Source organism: Nuphar pumila, chromosome 6 (genome assembly GCF_984573655.1).
Source record: "Nuphar pumila chromosome 6, dmNupPumi1.hap1.1, whole genome shotgun sequence".
Classification (NCBI taxonomy): Eukaryota; Viridiplantae; Streptophyta; class Magnoliopsida; order Nymphaeales; family Nymphaeaceae; genus Nuphar; species Nuphar pumila.
The window spans coordinates 27,160,696-27,180,200 of record NC_143254.1 but is presented as its reverse complement, the minus strand read 5'-3'; the positions used below and the strand labels follow the sequence as shown (position 1 = coordinate 27,180,200).

Sequence of the window (19,505 nt, the reverse complement as noted above, 5' to 3'; positions counted from 1 at the left end):
AGGTGCTCATGATGTGAGTTTTGATACAATCTAACCTAATAGATGTGTTCAACATGCTCAATTTAGTAGGAATCGACTCTTGGATCATGTTTTTTTTGGCAAAAAAACATGTTTTATGAGTTGAAAAAAAAATGATGTCTTCATAGCCTTTGATTTTTTGATCGTCAGAAAAACTTGTATATTGGTTGGATTCCAAAAATCCAAAGGCCGGTTCCATCTATAGTGTTAGATGTGTGAAAAAACCCTAACAAGGAGGTTCCACCCATTTACTAGGTCATTTGCACATAAAAACTGCCATAGCAAATCTTAATCCTATATATATAGGGTTAACATTTGCTAATATCTACCTAACCATCCAAATGAACTGGAAATCATATGTATGGGTCATATTGACCAATCCGACCTCATAGATGGATTCAGCATGGTCCACATGCTAGGAACTAAATTTTTTATCATGCGTTGTCTATGAAAAAATACAATTTTATGAGTCAAGAAAATATCACACATTGTATTTTTCAAGGCTCATAAAATCTTGACTACACGTTATAATTGGACAATCTAAGAGCCGATCTCCACTAACCTAAACATGTAGATCACACCTGTAAGGTTGGTTTCATGAAAAATAAAAATAAAAACTTATTTGTAGGTAATGTCGACATAAGCAAATGTTTATATATATATATATATATATATATATATATATATATATATATATATATATATATATAGAGAGAGAGAGAGAGAGAGAGAGAGAGAGTTTTGCCAAATGGGCAAGAGGTTGGTTTGGAGCTGTAAATCTCTAAGCCAGTGGGGAACATGTTCTTTCTTGTTAAAAACTGATATGTTCCATCAGAGGTTGACAAAACTTCCCCAAATCTAACAGAGAGAATCACATGGACCTGCCCTTCTTCCCATCCCTAAATTGTGATAGAATATGATGCAAAAGAGGGTTACGTGAATGGGTAACCATAAGTCATGGGTTAGTGGGTATGCGTTAGAGACATTTTAGAATCCACGATTGTGTTGTGGTTCTTAAACTTAAGGAGTAAGTTATGTAATTCATGAGTTAGAAATGGGTCATGAGTAGTGGCTATTAATGAGAAAGTGACAGTTATAGGTTTACTTTTTTTGGCTATAAATAGAGGTCTTGGAGGTTGTACGAGATGTGTAATCTCTCACCTTTTGCTTTTACTTTGTGTTAAAGATTTTCAATATTTTACTCCATTGTTAAGTTAATATTTTATAGTGTTGCTGCATATATCTTTGCTTTATTCCAACAAGTTTGGTATCAGAGCCCCAGGTTCGATTAAGCTGGGTGTGTTTGAGCATTGCGAAGATCATTGCCGAAGCCGGATCTTCAAGTTGGTTGGTAATTACGTGGTGTAATTTACAATGTCTAACGGTACAAATCTGAACTCTATAAATCTCTCACATGCCTTGGTACCCATTTTTAATGGAGAAAATTATGAATTTTGGAGTATTAAGATGAAGACGTTTTTCATTTCTCAAGATCTTTGGGATCTAGTTTAAAATAGTTTTATAGAGACACAAAGCTCAAAAGCAACAGAAAAGGCAGCAAATGAAGTAAAGGAGTTGCGTAAGAGAGATGCCAAAGCTCTTCTCATTTTGCAGCAAGCCGTGACTGAAAGTATTTTTCCTCGAATTGTGGCAGCCACTAAGTCAAATGAAGCATGGACTATTTTGAAGGAAGCCTATCATGGAGATAGTAAGGTAACTATTGTAAAACTCCAAACACTTCGTAGAGATTTTGAGACCCTGCTAATGAAAGAAAATGAGCCCGTGCAAGATTTCTTTTCTAGAATATCTACTAGTGTAAATCAAATGAGAACATTTGGAGAAATAATTGATGATAAAAAAGTAGTAGAAAAAATCCTACGAAGCATGCCACCAAAGTTTGATCATGTCGTCACATCTATAGAGGAATCTAAGGACATGAATAATTATTCTATTAACGAATTAATGGGTTCTCTTTTGGCACATGAGGCTAGATTGAACAAGTCAACTGAAAAAAGCATTGAACATGCATTTCAGGCCAAGGTAGATATTTCCAACAAGCAAACGAGTGACGAAGGTACCTTAGAGAATAAATATCCAGGAAGAGGTAGAGGAGGATATCGTGGTCGTGGTCGTGGTCGTGGAAGATTTGAAATGGGTCGGCACAATGGAAGCAATCAAAGGCCGAATTATAAAGACAAACAATGTCATTATTGCAAGAAGTATGGGCACGTGGAAGCAAGGTGTTGGGAGAAATCAAAAAAGCAGGTTAATGTTGCTGAAGAACAAGAACAAGGTAATTTTTTTCTTGCACAATTTGAAACCAAGGTTAATAATATGTGGTTTCTAGATAGTGGGTGTAGTAACCACATGACATGTGAAAAAAGACTTTTTCACAATATTGATGAGTCCATGAGAATGAATGTTCGTCTTGGAAACAACAAAGAGGTACAAAGTGAAGGCAAAGGAACTATTGAAGTTGATGTTAAATCAGGTAATAAAAGAATGATTCATGATGTTTATTGTATACCTAGTTTATCATACAATTTATTGAGTGTTGGACAATTAATTGAGAATGGGTATGTACTTAACTTTTATGATAGAATATGTGAAATAAGAAAAAGGAAAATGGACAGTGAACCTCTTATAAGAGTCAACATGGCACCTAATAGAATGTTCCCTCTTGAATTTACACACGTGAATGATGTTGCTTTAATTGGTAAAGAGGATGAGCCATCACATCTTTGGCATTTACGATATGGCCATTTACATTATAATGGGCTGAAAATACTAAGAACCAAAAACATGGTTTTGGGATTGCCTAGTATAACGTGTAATGATGGAATTTGTGAAGGATGCGTATATGGGAAGCAACATCGTTTATCATTTCCCATCGAAAAGGCGTGGAGAGCCAGAAAGCCTCTTGAGTTAGTTCATGCAGATCTTTGTGGTCCCATGAACACTCCATCCTTAAATAATAGTAGATACTTTCTATTGCTTACTGATGACTTTACTCGCATGAGTTGGGTGTTTTTTCTCTCTAAAAAATTAGAAGCATTTAAAAAATTTCAAGAGTTCAAGGCTTTTGCAGAAAAGGATAGTGAGCATGTCATAAAGTGTCTACGTACAGATAGAGGGGGAGAGTTTCTGTCTAATGATTTTGAAGAGTTTTGCAAAAGAAATGGAATTCGCAGGCAGCTAACAGTAAGAAAAACACCAGAGCAAAACGGTGTAGATGAGCGAAAAAATCGTACAGTCGTGGAAATGGCAAGGAGCATGTTGACTGAAAAACAACTCCCGAATGAATTTTGGGCTGAAGCCGTGAACACAGCAGTATACTTACTCAATATATCTCCAACAAAAGTTGTGTGTAACATGACTCCATATGAGGCGTGGTGGCAGCGAAAGCCAAATGTAAGTAATTTGAGAATTTTTTGTTGTGTTGCTTATTCCTTGATCGATTATAGTGATCGTAGCAAGATGGATAAGAAAAGTGAAAAATGCATTTTTGTTGGTTATAGTGACACAACAAAGGGGTATCGATTATATAATCCAACATCTAAGAGTTTAATCATTCGTCGTGATGTTATTTTTGATGAATTAAGCTCTTGGACTTGGAATCAAGATGCAGATAAGTCAAAAATAGAGGTCGTTCCCCTTGCATCTCATAAGACATTGGAAGCTTCAACAAGTATGTCTCAAAACAATGGTGATAATGAGGACATAGACTCACCACCTAAAAAGGTAAGATCCATAAAAGAGATTTATGAATCGTGTACTTTTGCCTTGTTGGTTGAAGAACCTATGTGCTACGAGGATGCTAGTGAGAAACAAGAATGGGTAAAATCCATGGAAGAAGAAATGGTAGCCATTCAGAAAAATGATACTTGGGAACTTGTAGATTTACCCACAGGTCAAAATGCTATTGGTGTGAAATGGGTTTACAAGGTTAAATATAATGCAGATAGGAGCGTGCAAAAATATAAAGCAAGGTTAGTCGTTAAGGGGTATGCTCAAGAATTTGGAGTAGATTTTTCAGAAACTTTTTCTCCTGTTGCACGTTTTGAAACTGTTAGAATTATTTTGGCATTAGCAGCTCATATGAAATGGTCAGTTTTTCAATTTGATGTAAAATCTGCATTTTTGAATGGGTTCTTGGAAGAAGAGGTATATGTTTGTCAGCCTCAAGGATTTATTGTTAAAAAGAAGGAAGAGAAGGTGTACTGGTTGGAAAAAGCGCTTTATGGCCTTAAACAGGCACCACGAGCCTGGTATGAGAGATTGGACTCATATCTAATGCAAAGAGGATTTCACAGAAGTGAGAGTGAGCACACTTTATATGTAAAAGGATCAGGTACTGACTTTCTTATTGTCTGTGTTTATGTAGATGACATAATTTATACAGGCTCGTCGAGTATACTTTTTGAAGAATTTAAAGAGGACATGATGCATGAATTTGAAATGTCAGATTTAGGGTTGTTACACTATTTTCTTGGACTTCAAGTTCAACAAAGTGTTGATGGTATTTTTATTTCTCAAGAAAAATATGCTTTAGACTTACTTGAGAAGTTTAACATGGTGTCATGCAAGCCGTGTTCCACTCCCATGAATACTAATGAGAAATTATCAGTACATGATGGTACTATGAAAGCTGATGAACGGTTGTATAGAAGTTTGGTTGGAAGGCTAATGTATCTTACACAGACTCGTCCAGATATCGTGTTTCCTGTTGGCCTAATTTCAAGGTTTATGCAGTGTCCAACGATACATCATCTTGGAGCAGCAAAACGGATCCTTTGTTATATTCGAGCTATCACTAATTATGGGATTTGGTACCAATCAATTTCTGAGTTCAAATTAACTGGCTTTACTGACAGTGATTGGGCTGGTTTTGTAGATGACAGGAAAAGCACAAGTGGATTCATCTTTAATCTTGGATCAGGAGCCGTGTCATGGATGTCAAAGAAGCAAGCAACAGTAGCACTTTCATCTTCAGAAGCAGAGTATGTTGTTGTGAATGCAACTGTATGTCAAGCTATTTGGATAAGAAGAATTTTGGCAGACTTGCATCAAGAACAAGCGAATGTAATGGAACTCTATTGTGACAATCAAGCAACTATTGCCATGACAAAGAATCCTGTGTTCCATGGACGAACCAAGCATATTGAGTTGCGTCATCATTTTATCAGACAAGTTGTTGCCGATTGAGCTGTAGCAATGAAATATTGCTCTACAAATGACCAAATTGCAGACGGATTTACAAAAGCACTAAGCTATTCAAAGTTTGTGAAATTCAGATCCACTTTAGGTGTATCGAGTTTTGCATCAAGGGGAAGTGATAGAATATGATGCAAAAGGGGGTTACGTGAATGAGTAACCATAAGTCATGGGTTAGTGGGTATGCGTTAGAGACGTTTTAGAATCCACGATTGTGTTGTGGTTCTTAAACTTAAGGAGTAAGTTATGTAATTCATGAGTTATAAATGGGTCATGAGTAGTGGCTATTAATGAGGAAGTGACAGTTATAGGTTTACTTTTTTTTGCTATAAATAGAGGTCTTGGAGGTTGTACGAGATGTGTAATCTCTCACCTTTTGCTTTTACTTTGTAATAAAGATTTTCAATATTTTACTCCATTGTTAAGTTAATATTTTATAGTGTTGCTGCATATATCTTTGCTCTATTCCAACAAATTGATTATGTAAAACCACCCGTTTATCCCAAAAAAATTGTGAGATATCTTAAAATGCGATGTCCCAAATTATCCCTTTTTGTGTCAGTGGCAAATTGTCATAATGGGAGGAACTGGGCTCTTTTTTTTGGACTGTCTTATAGCAATGATTAAGTAGGCATCAAACCAATTGCAAATTCATCAGATTTGGTAGACCAGCATTATGAAACTGATGAATTGGTTTTGACCTTTGTCACAGATATTGCTATCAAGATTTTCTCCAAAAAAAAACGTGACAAATTAAAAATATATATTTTAGGAAAAAATCCTAAAAATATCTAACAAAATATATAAACATTAAACACACATATAGGTAACGTATGCTACCTTTGTGGGTAAGGAATCTCCAATGAAAAACTATAATATTTTTATTTTTTCAATTTTTTTTCACATCTGACGCCTCCAGATGTGATGTGTATATCAAGTTCAGTAGAAACTGTCCTTCGAATCATGTTTTTCTAAAGTATATGTCAGATTTTATAAAGGTCCAAGAATGAACTGCCTATAATATACCAAATTTTCAAACATCAACAAAACACATGATATTTTCATAATATTGTGATTTTTTTAGATTATATTAGTTTTTGAGAATCTCATGATAAAATTAGGAGATAATAAAAAATTGACTGGTATTTGTGATTATGGTTTTGACATTAAACTTGAAATAAATCTGAATGTATATTTGAATGAGATCCATATTTATATAATCAGACTTTTACACAAGGCTGGTAAATAAGCAGAACAAACTGAACTTGGGGATTTCAAGCTATTAACTAGGGGTGTAACTGGGTGGGGTATACCTGATGTCCCAAACCGATTATACCTCACCCGAACCGATATTGGTAGGCTCATGGGTTTGAGTCGGCTCCAAAATATATACTTGCAGTGAAAACAGGTCGGGTCTTGGGTATTGTAAATGAAGACATGAACTCGAATGGAGCCGCCCCAATTATATACTCAGACACAAATGGTTCTCCATATTTTAAAACCGAACTGGACCCAACCTGACTATATACCTGAACCGACCCATATCCGAACCCACTTCATACCTGATTCACCTGAAAAATTTCAATTGGTAAATATTATATATTGAATTAAACATTTAAAGATGTTGATAAACTTAGAATAAATATGCATTATATTTTCGTAATCTAAAGTTTAATTTATTTTTGCATATACTTCCTATTGCCCGTTTGTGATGAAAATTATCATATTGAAGTAAATCCCATAATAATACTCGAGAACTCATTGAATTTGATACATTTTGAATATTTTGAATATGATATATCATTGGTTTTCTTATTTCAACTCAAAACGTTTAGTTGGAGTGAATACAATCTTTTTATATTCAGATTTTGACATTTTAGAATAGATAGCTTCTATTTTGTTAGCATATAATCATGTTAATAAATAATTGATTTCAATAATTTTCATATTTCTTATTGGTAGGTAATTAGGTTTAGAATACTGATCATATCAAGACCTGAGCTGAAACCTGAACATGTTAACCTATATGGGTCTACTTTTATCAGTCATACACATACCCAAATCCGATCCAAATCAAAACAAGTCTACTAAAGACCCGACCCGATGTATACCTGAACATGTTAACCCATATGGGTCCACAATTTCTAGCTGTACCCGAGCCTGAATTAGATTGGGTTGGGTTTGGGTCTTACTTTTAGACATGATTTGGGTCTAATAAAACCTTAACATGGCCCTGTTACACCCATACTATGAACATTCTTGTAACATATATATTGAGCCGAGCTCAAGCTCACTTGTTAATAGCAAAAGGAATACAATGTTTCAGAGCTGAAAACAATTATCCATATTTATATAATCTGACTTTTACTCAAGGCTGGTAAATAAGCAAAACAAACTGAACTTTTTTTTTGAAAGGCAAGCTGGGGTTAGGCTGACCCCTACCAGTTAAACAACTATACCATTGGGTTTTGAACCTGCAACGTCCCAACACAAGGTGCCGTGCACTAGCTGCTCCTACCAGACAAGCGGAGCTATGCACATTTTTTAACATATTGAACCGAGCTCAAGCCCCTCATTTATAAAAAGAAATACATTTTTTTATGACAAGGAATCCTCGCCGAGAACCGAAAAATAAATACATTGTTCAGAACTGAAAACAATTAGATTAGAATTGTATTTCACAAAAAAGTTTACATTATTTCAAAGCCAAAAGCAATAGGATTTGAATTCTAAACATATTGCTTGCATGCTAAATGCATGTACTATTTATATTACATTATAATTTTGATATACTTGTATCTAATTACTACTTAACGAGTTTGCATCAGCCGAGCTGAGATGAACACCTACTGTTTGTGCTCGGCTTGCTGAGCATATTTTATGAGCCTGGATGAGCTCTTTATGAGCCAAGCACGAGTGGAGCCACGAGCAACTCATCTTGTTTCCGAGTGATGCTTTTAGAGGAGAGCAGAATCAGGTGATCTGTCTAATCACTTTAAGAAAGTGATTTGATATCTTCACCGTCCCACTAGGACCCCACGGTCTTTATATAAGTTGTGGACGGTGATGATACCAAATCACTTTCCTTAAAGTGATTTGACTGGTCACCTGATTTGCTCTCCTTTTAGAGCCAGTTTGTTTTGCTCCTCATATGAGAAAGGTCCAGTATTCTGCAGGACGTGCTGGTTTCATGATCCTTGGGAAAGTGATCGGCTCAATGGTGCAGGGAGGCCCCCATATTTTCTCACAGGATTCATTGTTTTTCAGGGCAGATTTGGAAGTAAGAAAAACTCTTATAGGAAAAGAAAATTTTACTCTCGAGAAATTTTGATATGATAATTTTTTTTAAATGAAAAATTTTCACTTGTTGGGGTAGCATAAGAAAAATGAAATGAAAAATCTTAAAAAAATGAGAAAGAAGACTGGTGGTGGTGGATCTTCTCCGACACGGTTTTCCGAGAAGTGTGTGATGGCAGGTAGCGGTGGTAGTGGTAGTGGTAGTGGTGGAGCTTCTCCGGCACTATTTTTCGAGATATGGGTGATGGCAGTGATTGATGGCGGAAAGGGCGGTTTCTTGAGAGGTGGGTGATGGTGGGTGGTAGTGATGGTGGTGATGGATAGTGAAAAATCATTGTGGGGAGGACAGTTTCCTGAGAGGTGGGTGATGGTGGAGAGATCGATGGTAATAATGGTGGTGAGATAGATGGTGGTGGTGATGGTGAGATGGGTGGTGGGGAGTGGACCTCACCATTTTCTCTTGGTACAAAACATTAATTCACCTGTCATGGAGGAATGTTTTCTATCAAAAAGTGTTTCTTTTTTAAAAAAACTCTTGCAGAGAGATTTTTTCTATCGTTTGAACTTTAAAAACTTAGGAGGAGTATCTTCATCATTCTTATCATACTCCTAAGGCAAGAAATCATTTACAAAGTACTCTTTTCGGTGCATATCCATGCACTTTATTCTAGCACTGAGGTTTCAAGCCATATCGTCTAGAGATTTAATGTTTTTGTCTGATTTTGAGCATATGGTTTGGATCGGGCGAGCCAACTTAGTTTTATGAATTCTCTTCTTCTAGTCAGGCAGCTAAGACTCATTATACTAGTTGTAGCCCTTATCAAAATATGACTCTTGGGCTCTTCTACCCCTTCTGTAGGCATGTGTTTCTTCATATTTTGACCCTTGAGCTCTTTTGTCCTTTTTGTTAGCTCTTGCTTGTTCTTACTCAAGCTTCTCTTGAATCGCTCTTATTTTCTCCTTCATCATCTCTATTTTCTTTTTTGCTTGTGCTAGTACATCATTTTCTTTAAATCAAGCTTTGAATTGTGAGGTCTTAGGAGTTCATCTTCTAATGGACTCGATAATGCTAGAGTACTTGTTTGTCTTGTAACCCACATAGAGACTTTTACCAGAATGGTGAGGGTATCAATGTTCTAGCACTTCTCTCTATGGATTGAGCTTTGAAATGCGAGGTCTTGTAGGTTAGTCTTTTGGTAAGCTCATCCGTGCTAGAATTACTCATTTTGTAACCAGCATGAGGACCTGCATATGATTGATGAAAATACCAACGTGAGCAGAACTTAGGAAACATCAAGGTCTTTCTCCTTTTTTGGTCATGCATGAACTCATCAGAAATATCAGTGTAAGTCCTTTCTTCAGGATCTACATCGAATATGATGTTTGGCATCATATGGGGTGGGATCATATACATGAAATTTTATAGAGGTGGTTCTTCTGAGATAAATTCAATTTGGAGTTTTCGAATTTTGGATCGGGTATTCATTATACTCCAAGCAATTGGTTCACATAAGCCCAAATAAATAATGAGAGATTTTCAAAATTAGTAGGTTCCCTAATTATTCTCCAAAGATATATCAGCGAATCTGCAAGGCTTCTTTGAGTTCTATGGATCAGGGCTCCATCTCGAATCTACCACTAATATATCCAAGTTAACCGCTTACAGGTACTGGTGAATGAATTATCCAATTTCAATGATACTACCACGGTTATACCCAAGCTCACAGTTTAAGAGTATTAGTAGGAGATCAAAGGATACAAATGATAGGATACAATAATTTAAAGAAAAACTCAAATAAAATCGGGGCTCTAACCTAAAAGAAGAGGATATAAAAATATTAAGAGCATACAATGAATCAAATAATGTCTCAATAAACCCTAACTTGCTGGAGGTGATATTTTTTCTATTTTCTATGTGACGTGAATTTTTTCTAGCAAATGTTTCTAAAAAGTGATAAAACTTAAACATGATATATATGCATCCACATCATGCAAATCTTATATTCGATATTAAAAAAAAAAGAACCAACAGACAAGATACTAAGAAGCAACCTTAAAGAGGATATTATCTCCGAAAAGAAATAAAAATCACGAGATTTGGATTTCGGTGTGTGAAGATATGTTATTCAGAATACCAAAACACCAATGAGATTTACTGCTCCAAAATGACATAAGAAAATTTTCTCAAGAATTTTTAACCAAGAAAATCATTTTATAGATTTTTCTCTCAAAAGACCAGAGAAAGCTTGGGATATCAACTTTTAAAAGAAACTACTTTTGTTCAAATTTAACACCCAAGTAGAGAGAAAAACTTCTCATAATAGAAATTGTTTTGTCGTCTCACAGACTATCAAACAGAAAACAAAAACTTTCTGGGTGATTTAAACCCCAAAATTCTTATTTTCAAGGAAAACCTGTATAAGATAAAATTTAGAAAAATGATCTATCTTTCGAAAGAAAAAAAAATTGCAAGATTTCAACAGTGAAGCAAAGATCCCCTTACTGGAATAAAAATTGTCCAAAAATTTCTCTCTAAAAAAAGAAACAAACACTTTCTGAAAACTTTTGGAGTATAAATATATAATTTCAAGGAAAACACCCAAAAGTTGAAATAAAGCTAGGAAACTCAGTTTTTCAACACACTAAAAATCGTAGATTTTGATATCTGAGCATGGAGATATAAACTTCGAAAAACTAGCTATTCAAAAAACAATTACAGGGACCAGGCGGCAAAAGAGTTTTGCCAATTTAGTCTCTGGACAGCCTAACTGTTTTATCATTTTTTGTCCTGAATCGGAAAAGAGAATTTTTTTTTAATGTCTGAACCCAAAAAAATATGAAATTTAAAGGTTTTTATCCTAATGAAGGATAAAACTCATCAAAAAAAGTTTACTTTAAGATAGGACTTTTGGTAGGATAGGATTTAAAAATATTTTATGTTTTTGGGCTTAAGGAAGACAATGCTAGGCTTTTGAATTGTTTCTCTCCAAGGGTTTTTAGAGGTTTCTTACAGATTGGATAATGAAATTTTGAATCTCTAAACTTAAATTGAGTCATACTTTGGATCCATTATGATAGGGTAATTTATTTTATTATTAACTATTTATTCATATGTCAAATTGAGGTTGATTAATTGAAAAGCTAACATCTTTATTCAAATTCAATCGTTTTAGTGATAAAAAATGCACGCAAAAGGCCCTACCTGAACAACAGAATTTTCATTAAACAAGTAAAATTGATTTTGTAGTAACTTTCTGCTCCCATATAGTATTGACCTGATTTTTAACTTATTGAAAAGCTAAGATCTAATAGTTTAATTAATATTTTGAACAAAAGTTTAAATGATGTCATTTTAGAATCCAAAAGTTTAAGCTTGCATAACTTTGAAATGACCTCATCAAAATTTAACATTCTGCTAAAATCACAATTTTAAAACATCATCGTTTTTAGTTTAACATACTTTTAGGTATTTTATTCATTTTATAATTCAAATCGATGTAACAAATCTGGGTCATCAGGTTTTTGCAGCAAACAAAACCTTGCAATTAACTAAAAAGATTTTGAGGAAATCCAAGTAAAATATCAACACTAGAGAACCTAGAGGAATATATATGAAACATGAAATGATCCCCAAACTTAAAGGCCGCCCTTTCTGCAGTGCGAGTCCAATTGTGATTCCATGGAAGAAGGCTTCTGCAGCTGAATGGAGGCTTCTCCCGCAACACTCAAAACACACCATAAACTGAATCTTTCCTTGTGGCAATAAGATACAAAAACATGCAGCTATGTAATATTGATAATTAATATTCAAAATTTCATAAATGTAGTCATTTTCAATCACAAATTACAAATTCTTTATGTAGCAAAGGCCTTTTGGCATTCAAGTTTTGCTTTACACTGAAACAGGCAAGTAACAATGTATTGTACACTCAATTCCATGAATGCTTACTGAGATGGTAAGCTCATACTTCAATAAGTTTGGTTCCTACTCTTTACGAATATGTGCCAGATTCCGTAGTTCTTCAAATGCATGCATAGTTTCTGCATCGAACCCTCCTGCAAACTGAGAGAGAGAGAGAGAGAGATAAGTAAGCTCAGGAAAAATAGTGAATGACCCATATCATACTCAACAGTGGCTGTTTCTGTAGCATAATCAAATTTCTTCATGGATTTTTGGTACTTGAGATACCAGTCGTGTGAGTTTATGAATGGTCATGGATTCAACTAGGTCATCAAAACCTCATAAAGTCGTTAAAGGCTGGTCAGACTTACAATGTCCTTGACAGAATTGGGAGCTTACATATCCTGAGTGATTTTTTGTTTATATAATGAGTCTGAACTTGGGGATAGCTATTGCATCATCTAAATTGTTGAATTATATTGAAATATACCTGGTGCATTCTGAAAGCAAATCTGACACCTTGAAGTAGCATATACTCCAGAGTAGGATCCTTTTCAGATGCTCCTCCCATAGATTGGAGTTCCACAGCCACTCTCTTGATGTATTTCTTTGCCAACTTCACAGACCCAAATTTAATCTGCAACAAAGATGCTTTGGCATAACCAAACAAGGGAAAAAAAACAAAAAATATGGACCTATCAAATTACCACATGCATGAGTAGTGTAATCCAGAAGTCGTAACTAGCAACATGCATGTATTTTGGAGCAAGAAAATGTAGGAGACATTTTCTTTCAATGAAATGGTAGCAATTCATTTCAATGGCTAATTAGGTAAAAACCAATTTCAGTTTACTCTGGATTAGTTCATGACATAACACTTGGATATTTCAATTAGTATGCAAAAGTGTGGCTTGTGCCAATGACAAAAGGAGTTTCTCAACTGAGATGAACTCGATCAGCATGTCTAGTTTCCCAGCTTGGTGTACAACTCACAAATGGTTGGCTAAGAAAAAAAAATTTGTGTCTGCATGAACCCAGGTGCACAAGTGAAGATATTTGTGCCATCAGGTGCCCCCAAGATTGGTGATTGGTGGGGTTGTATGGCCTCCTAGCCAAAACATTGGGAACCATCATAGTGACTGGATAGCCAAAATATTGGGAACCATCATAGTGGGTAAATACCATTATTTCATACTGGGTACTCATTATTTTCAGGAGCATATAAATAGCAGCAATGATAAGGAATATCAGTTGGATCTCTTTCCCAGCATACTCATTTATCTTGGCATTTGGTGCGGTTTAAGGTGCAACCATAAATAGACCATTTTTCTTCCTTCTGAAAGGACCCTATATGTAGTTATGCTTATGTATTTTTAATATACACTTCATATGTTGCAACTTTTCACTTCCTAGACAAGGTGAAGATGGCCAAAGTTAACTGATCATTAATCAAATGGATGGCTATACAGAGACCAAGCCTTAACTAACCAAGGACCAAGCCTCCAGACAGCTCAATAAGTTTGAGGCTTCAAACTACACAAAATTGTTCCATTAACAGAAAAAGCAAATTTCTCAAGCTGTGCTTCTTGTTGAGCAACACATAGAGCTTAAGGAACAAAGTAGACATAACACAATATACACTAAAGGTTATAAGAACCAACTGGATGTATACACTTCAATTAAGATATATAGAGATATTTCAATCTGTATCATCTTAAAAACCAACTGCCACATTCTTCAGCAAGGTCTCCATTGCTATAATTTTAAACAAGGCAAAAGATTTTTTGCCAAGTCTATTTATGTGAGCAAACCCTATAACAAGTAACTACCATCAAGTCTCCATTATCTAAATTAATTCACCAGGAAGGATGTTCACCACAAGAACCCCAAAATGCACACGCTAGTGTTTAAATGCAGGCAACACCTAGATCTGAGCAGGTAAGTGCCCCAAGATTGATTGCATTATGTAACCAAACATTAATGCACTAAGTTTAAAATTCTCAAAGGCTATCTTAAGAGGGGACTAATAGTAACAAATAACTCATATAGATCAAGTCCCCAAAGTCCCAAACAACAATATGCAGACATGTGAAGGAGATTTTAGTCAGACTCCCAAAGAAAATTAAAAAACTTTAGTATGATTAACTAACAACAAAGAAATGATAAATTAGATTTTCACTAGGGCCTAATTTTAATGACCTAAACCCAGAATTAATTTATGGTGCATAACATTTTTGTCTGATTCTCGTTGAACCATGAATTGTCTTGCAGTTAGACCAATACCTTTGATCTGAAGTTATGAAAAATACCATACTTTGTTAGTAAACTGATTCCTTGGGACAAGTTCATACGATTTGATTGATACAACCCTACAGAAAACTCTGTCAAAGTATACCCCGGTATTGGCAAGTGGAAACTTACACTAGGCTGTTAAAGTGTGTTTTAAGAAAAGTGCTCTGTCGACTTCCTGCCATTTGGATGACCTACAATTCATTGCTTTGAAAAAGTCCAAGATTACAAAACCCTAGCAATCTTCCATTTTCAGATTGTCTTTTTTCCCTCTGAATTGCCCGGGAGATCTAGGCATCTATTCCAACATCACTGTGGAGATTATTAAATTTCAAACAAAGAAACATGTTATTATTTGATGCATCTAAGACAACAATGGTTGTCACCACAAGAGATACTAGATCCTGTCTACCAATTTTATCAGACATGCTGTTCACTTCATTCCACAAAAAAAATCGAATGCAAAAAAGAATGATCCATGCCATTCCTTTCCATTTTTTTTTGACAGGCAAGCTGGTTGATAACCCCCATGGCATTTGATCTTGAGATCCTCAGTTATGACAGTGGCACCTAACCATGCAGCTATCTCATCCAAACCTAGTTTCTGTATTAAACCACTCCTGTCAAGCTTTTCATGGGTTGAATTGAGTGAACTTGGGGAATAATAGTAGTTTGGAAGTTTAACAGGTGAGTTATGGATCCTAACAAAACTGCCAACTAGAATGGACCAATCCTCTTTTGTATCACATTCTGCCATAGAAGTTGCAGGGTGCAAGGGACAAAGTGTCGGACACAACTGCATGGTAAATTGGTAATCCAACCATAAGAACCAGAAAGAATACAAAGCAACTCATTTTGATTAAAGTTCAAGCATCTTTTCTGAACAAACAATCTGGAAACAAGCAAAACATAGTTGTTAAAATATATGTGCACCTTGCATATAAGCCCATTGTCAAGCATCCAGCTTGTTGGAATATGGAAATCTTTGCAATGTCTGATCATTGATTCCCTATTCCGGAGTAGATTGTTAGCACCACGTTCCATCCTGACATGACATCGTATAAAAAACTTATTGAAACAATGCTAAAAAAGAATAATTGGAAGAAGTATTAATATTGATAATATAGACAATGTTACTAAAAATGAATAATAATATGTAAGAATATTGTAGATGTTGCATCCACAAACATAAAATGCAAACATGTGGTGCAAATATCAGACTAAAAGTGTGTACTTCTCCGATAGTGACAACATCTTTTTCAGTGAAACATCGCAGGGAAGACGAGGATCATCTTCATATGATGAAACTTCTGATTCTAATTTCTTCAAATCACAATAACTAAAAGCTGTTTCACGTAAAGCATCAGCTTTCCGTTCTGGCCACTCAAAATGCTTTAAGACTGCCCTTTCATCAACCTGTAGACAAAGATGCATAGAAACAGAACAGAAATGAGAAAGGAATAATTGATGAATTAAAAAATTCACAAAACACCCTCACCCATGCAAAGAGTAGACAACATATGTAATCTTCATCAACTTTGATATTAAGAAATATCATGATTATCAAACACAATGATTTTCTAAAACATCACGATATTGTCACATAAATACCATGATGTTCAAATACTTACTAAATTCCAGATCAACAAAATACTTTCTCCCCATGGTGTCATAGTTGGCGAAACCCGGCAAGTCAACTCGGGAATCGCCCGAGTCGACTCGGATCATACCCCCAATGGGTCATCGATTCAGGTTACCGATCCTAATGCCTATAATTTTGTTATCATGTATTTTATGATTTTGATGCACAATTCTTATATAAGGTCACTTGTTATGAAGAATCTAATATTGTTCAATGAAAAAAGTTAATAATCATGTATAATTATATGTTTTCATAACTTAACTGTTGACATATTAGCTTGAAGTTTAGTTATTGTCATGTCTTATTCATGTGCTTACACTATAAAATATAGAGTCCTGACTGGTCCGTGTCACCGAGTCAACCCACTGATTCTCGAGTCAAGGATTTGTAGATCTGAGACTGAGTTATGAGTTTGCCAGCTATGCATGGTGTTACTAAAATTAAAGAAAAATGATGGTTTATTTATTCAATTTACTATTTTCCAACTTTTAGTTTTCCAAATGCCAAGACTTTTGAAGACTTAACCAAGTAAGAATGATTATTCTCAAGTCCCACAAGAAACTGCCTTCCAAGTAATTACAAAAACTAAAAATGGTGATCTTAACATCTCATTTTCACTAGAATAACTCTACTGAAAGTAAATAATTTGACATAAAAGAGCATGAAGATATGGAAAATATAATATTACCAAAAAACAGAGTTCATCATCCAACCACTTTACGAATGCCACAACATCTTCTATATCACTGTATACAGCATTATTCACTTCTCTTATTAATGATCGAACAAATTCACCTTGAGTCTCAACATCTGCTTTTATCTAAATATGAAAATAGGAAGTCAGTAATCAATATGTTCCATACTATTCAATCTAGGATAGAAATGGCAGCATGTTTTAACTTACCGCAAGTAAGTGAGAAGATCGATTCTCAATCTCACCAATCATACTACTACGAACATTAGCAACATTTTGAATCTCGCAAAGGCCAGCTGATGATTCCTTCCTCGAATCTCTCTTCATTAAGGAATGATAAAATTCTACTACCTCGGGAGCCCTCTGCATTACATTAGTGCTATTTCTCAATGAGAATTTTGGAGGTGGAGGGGGAGGTGGTGGAGGCAGAGGAATTCGAGAAGTTCCATTTTTCTGAAGTTCAATAGGAACTGGATTTGAAGGCCTTGGAGGCGGATTAGGAATTCTAGAAGCTCTTTTTTCAATTTCGATGTGTGAAAGTTTACTGATTTCTGGTCTATTTATTGAATGCACAGGATTTAGAGCCATTTCATGGTTCTGAGGGCATTTTTCAGCATCATATGTTTCAGTGTCCAGCAGTTCGCTAGAGCCAATAAAACCAGAAGATTGCCTTCGACTGCTATGTATGGTTTTTTCAGCACAATCCTTTGATCCACTGATGGAATGTCTTCGTCTCAGACTTCTCACATCAGGGGTAACCTCCCAATCTTTATCTGAGAGAAGTTGGCACTCCAAAATCTGGCAATCATCATTTGTCTTTGACAACTTCCTGAATCTTTGCAACAAGCAAACTTTCTTGAGATCACTCAACTCTTCAGATCCTGACATGCTACAAGTACTTGGTGTGCTTTCTATATTTTTGTCGATCTTGAACTTGTATTTCTCATTAGAGTACTCCATCATTAGCCTTTTAGCAGTTTCATGGGACTGGGGGCTCAGTGTTTCACTCAAGTCCAACGCTGATGGATGTCTACAAACATTACCAGAATTGTGTAATTCATAGCGTAAACATGAGTTAACCCATCGAATATAAACAAGTTCTTCAACTTCTGTGAATCGACTCATTTGTAGCCCTTCTACCTGTTTACTTAGATTTTCATTTGTATGTCTTAATTTGGATGCTTCAGCTTCTACTTTTGCTACCATATCACTCTGCACTCAAATAAAGACGAGGTTAAAAGACGAATACAACAGTGCTGAAACCACATCAATCCAGATCCATATGATCAAAGATGACAAATTATATATTTTATGAATACGCTCATATGGACATACACATTATAGTTGTTAGTTTGGAATTATGAATGATCATACCTCGGTGATCTTAGCAAGCGAAGCAAGTTGGGACTCGGTGTTAGACAGCCTGAAGGAAAGATCCCTCTTTTGGTGTTGCAGTTCCTTGTTCAACCTTCGCAGTTCAACTGCTTCCAATTCTAGCTTCCTCAATGCTATTATCCTCTTTGCTTCATTCATGGCACTGATGTGTCCCCCCACTTCTTTAGCTTGTTCTTCAATATCATTACCACCTTTACCTAAAACCTCAGTCAAGGAAACCACTTGCTCAGATAACTTGCTTTTCTCATCTTCAATCAAACCAAGTTTCTGTGTAACAGTCTCCACTTCAGCTTTCTGAGACTGAACCTCGTTTTCAAGCTCCGAAGCTCTTAGCTTACATTGTAACATCTCACTCTTCCATTGCTCTTCCCTTTCCTTTGATTCCTTGAGTGAATTTCTGAGGTGATCAAGCTCTGCAAACAACTCCGGTGCAGCCACATGAGGGTGAACTTGGGCAGCATTGACCGAACATGGGAATTCCCCAACAAGAGATCTTTTCACACGAGAAGAATAAGAAATAAGCGGGTTCTTCTCATTAGTGGCATCTGAACCACGAGCTCCAATCTTCTTGTTTAAAACAGCAGAAACATTCACTTCATTCGTTTGTGGCTTTCCCTTGGTTTTCTTCTCAGTGAACCCTTTCACTATTTGTGATCCCCATGCAGAACCTGATTTGGGCTTCAAGATGTTACTGCTTGTTTTCCCAAAAATTCTCGAGTTCTGCTTTTGATCTGAACATTTACACTGCTTCGGGCGGGCGGCGATGTGAGAGTCTTCTCTCATGTTGAAACTAAATTAAACTCTAAAAATGAATAAGCACGGAGCTATATCCCCAGCAGCCCAGAATGAAAGATCAAACCAACACAAGAAATTTCATACAACCCTATTCTCTAATTTTGGTTAGCTAAAGTTTAGTAGTAATCCCACTTCTTTCATCAATCACTACTCAACTTACAATGACCATGTCCACTTCCAAAATCAAGGATATAATAACTTTCACTATGCCAGAGGAATCGAAAACTTACCTTTAGAGATTACGCACACCCTTCCTCAAA

The 19,505-nt window shown here is 35.6% G+C and overlaps 1 protein-coding gene across 1 annotated transcript; it reads right to left on the bottom strand.

Moving 5' to 3' along the window:
* Positions 1–12,514: 12,514 nt before the first annotated feature.
* LOC149834460 (protein CHUP1, chloroplastic-like) lies at positions 12,515–19,233 on the bottom strand. Its single transcript, XM_090009370.1, has 8 exons — positions 18,430–19,233; positions 18,094–18,267; positions 17,266–18,009; positions 17,050–17,181; positions 15,954–16,135; positions 15,653–15,764; positions 12,921–13,067; positions 12,515–12,592 (listed from the first exon to the last, which is right to left on the bottom strand). The coding sequence occupies exons 1-8, from the start codon at positions 19,231–19,233 to the stop codon at positions 12,515–12,517; spliced, it is 2,373 nt and encodes a 790-aa protein (XP_089865496.1).
* Between the last annotated feature and the right edge of the window lie 272 nt (positions 19,234–19,505).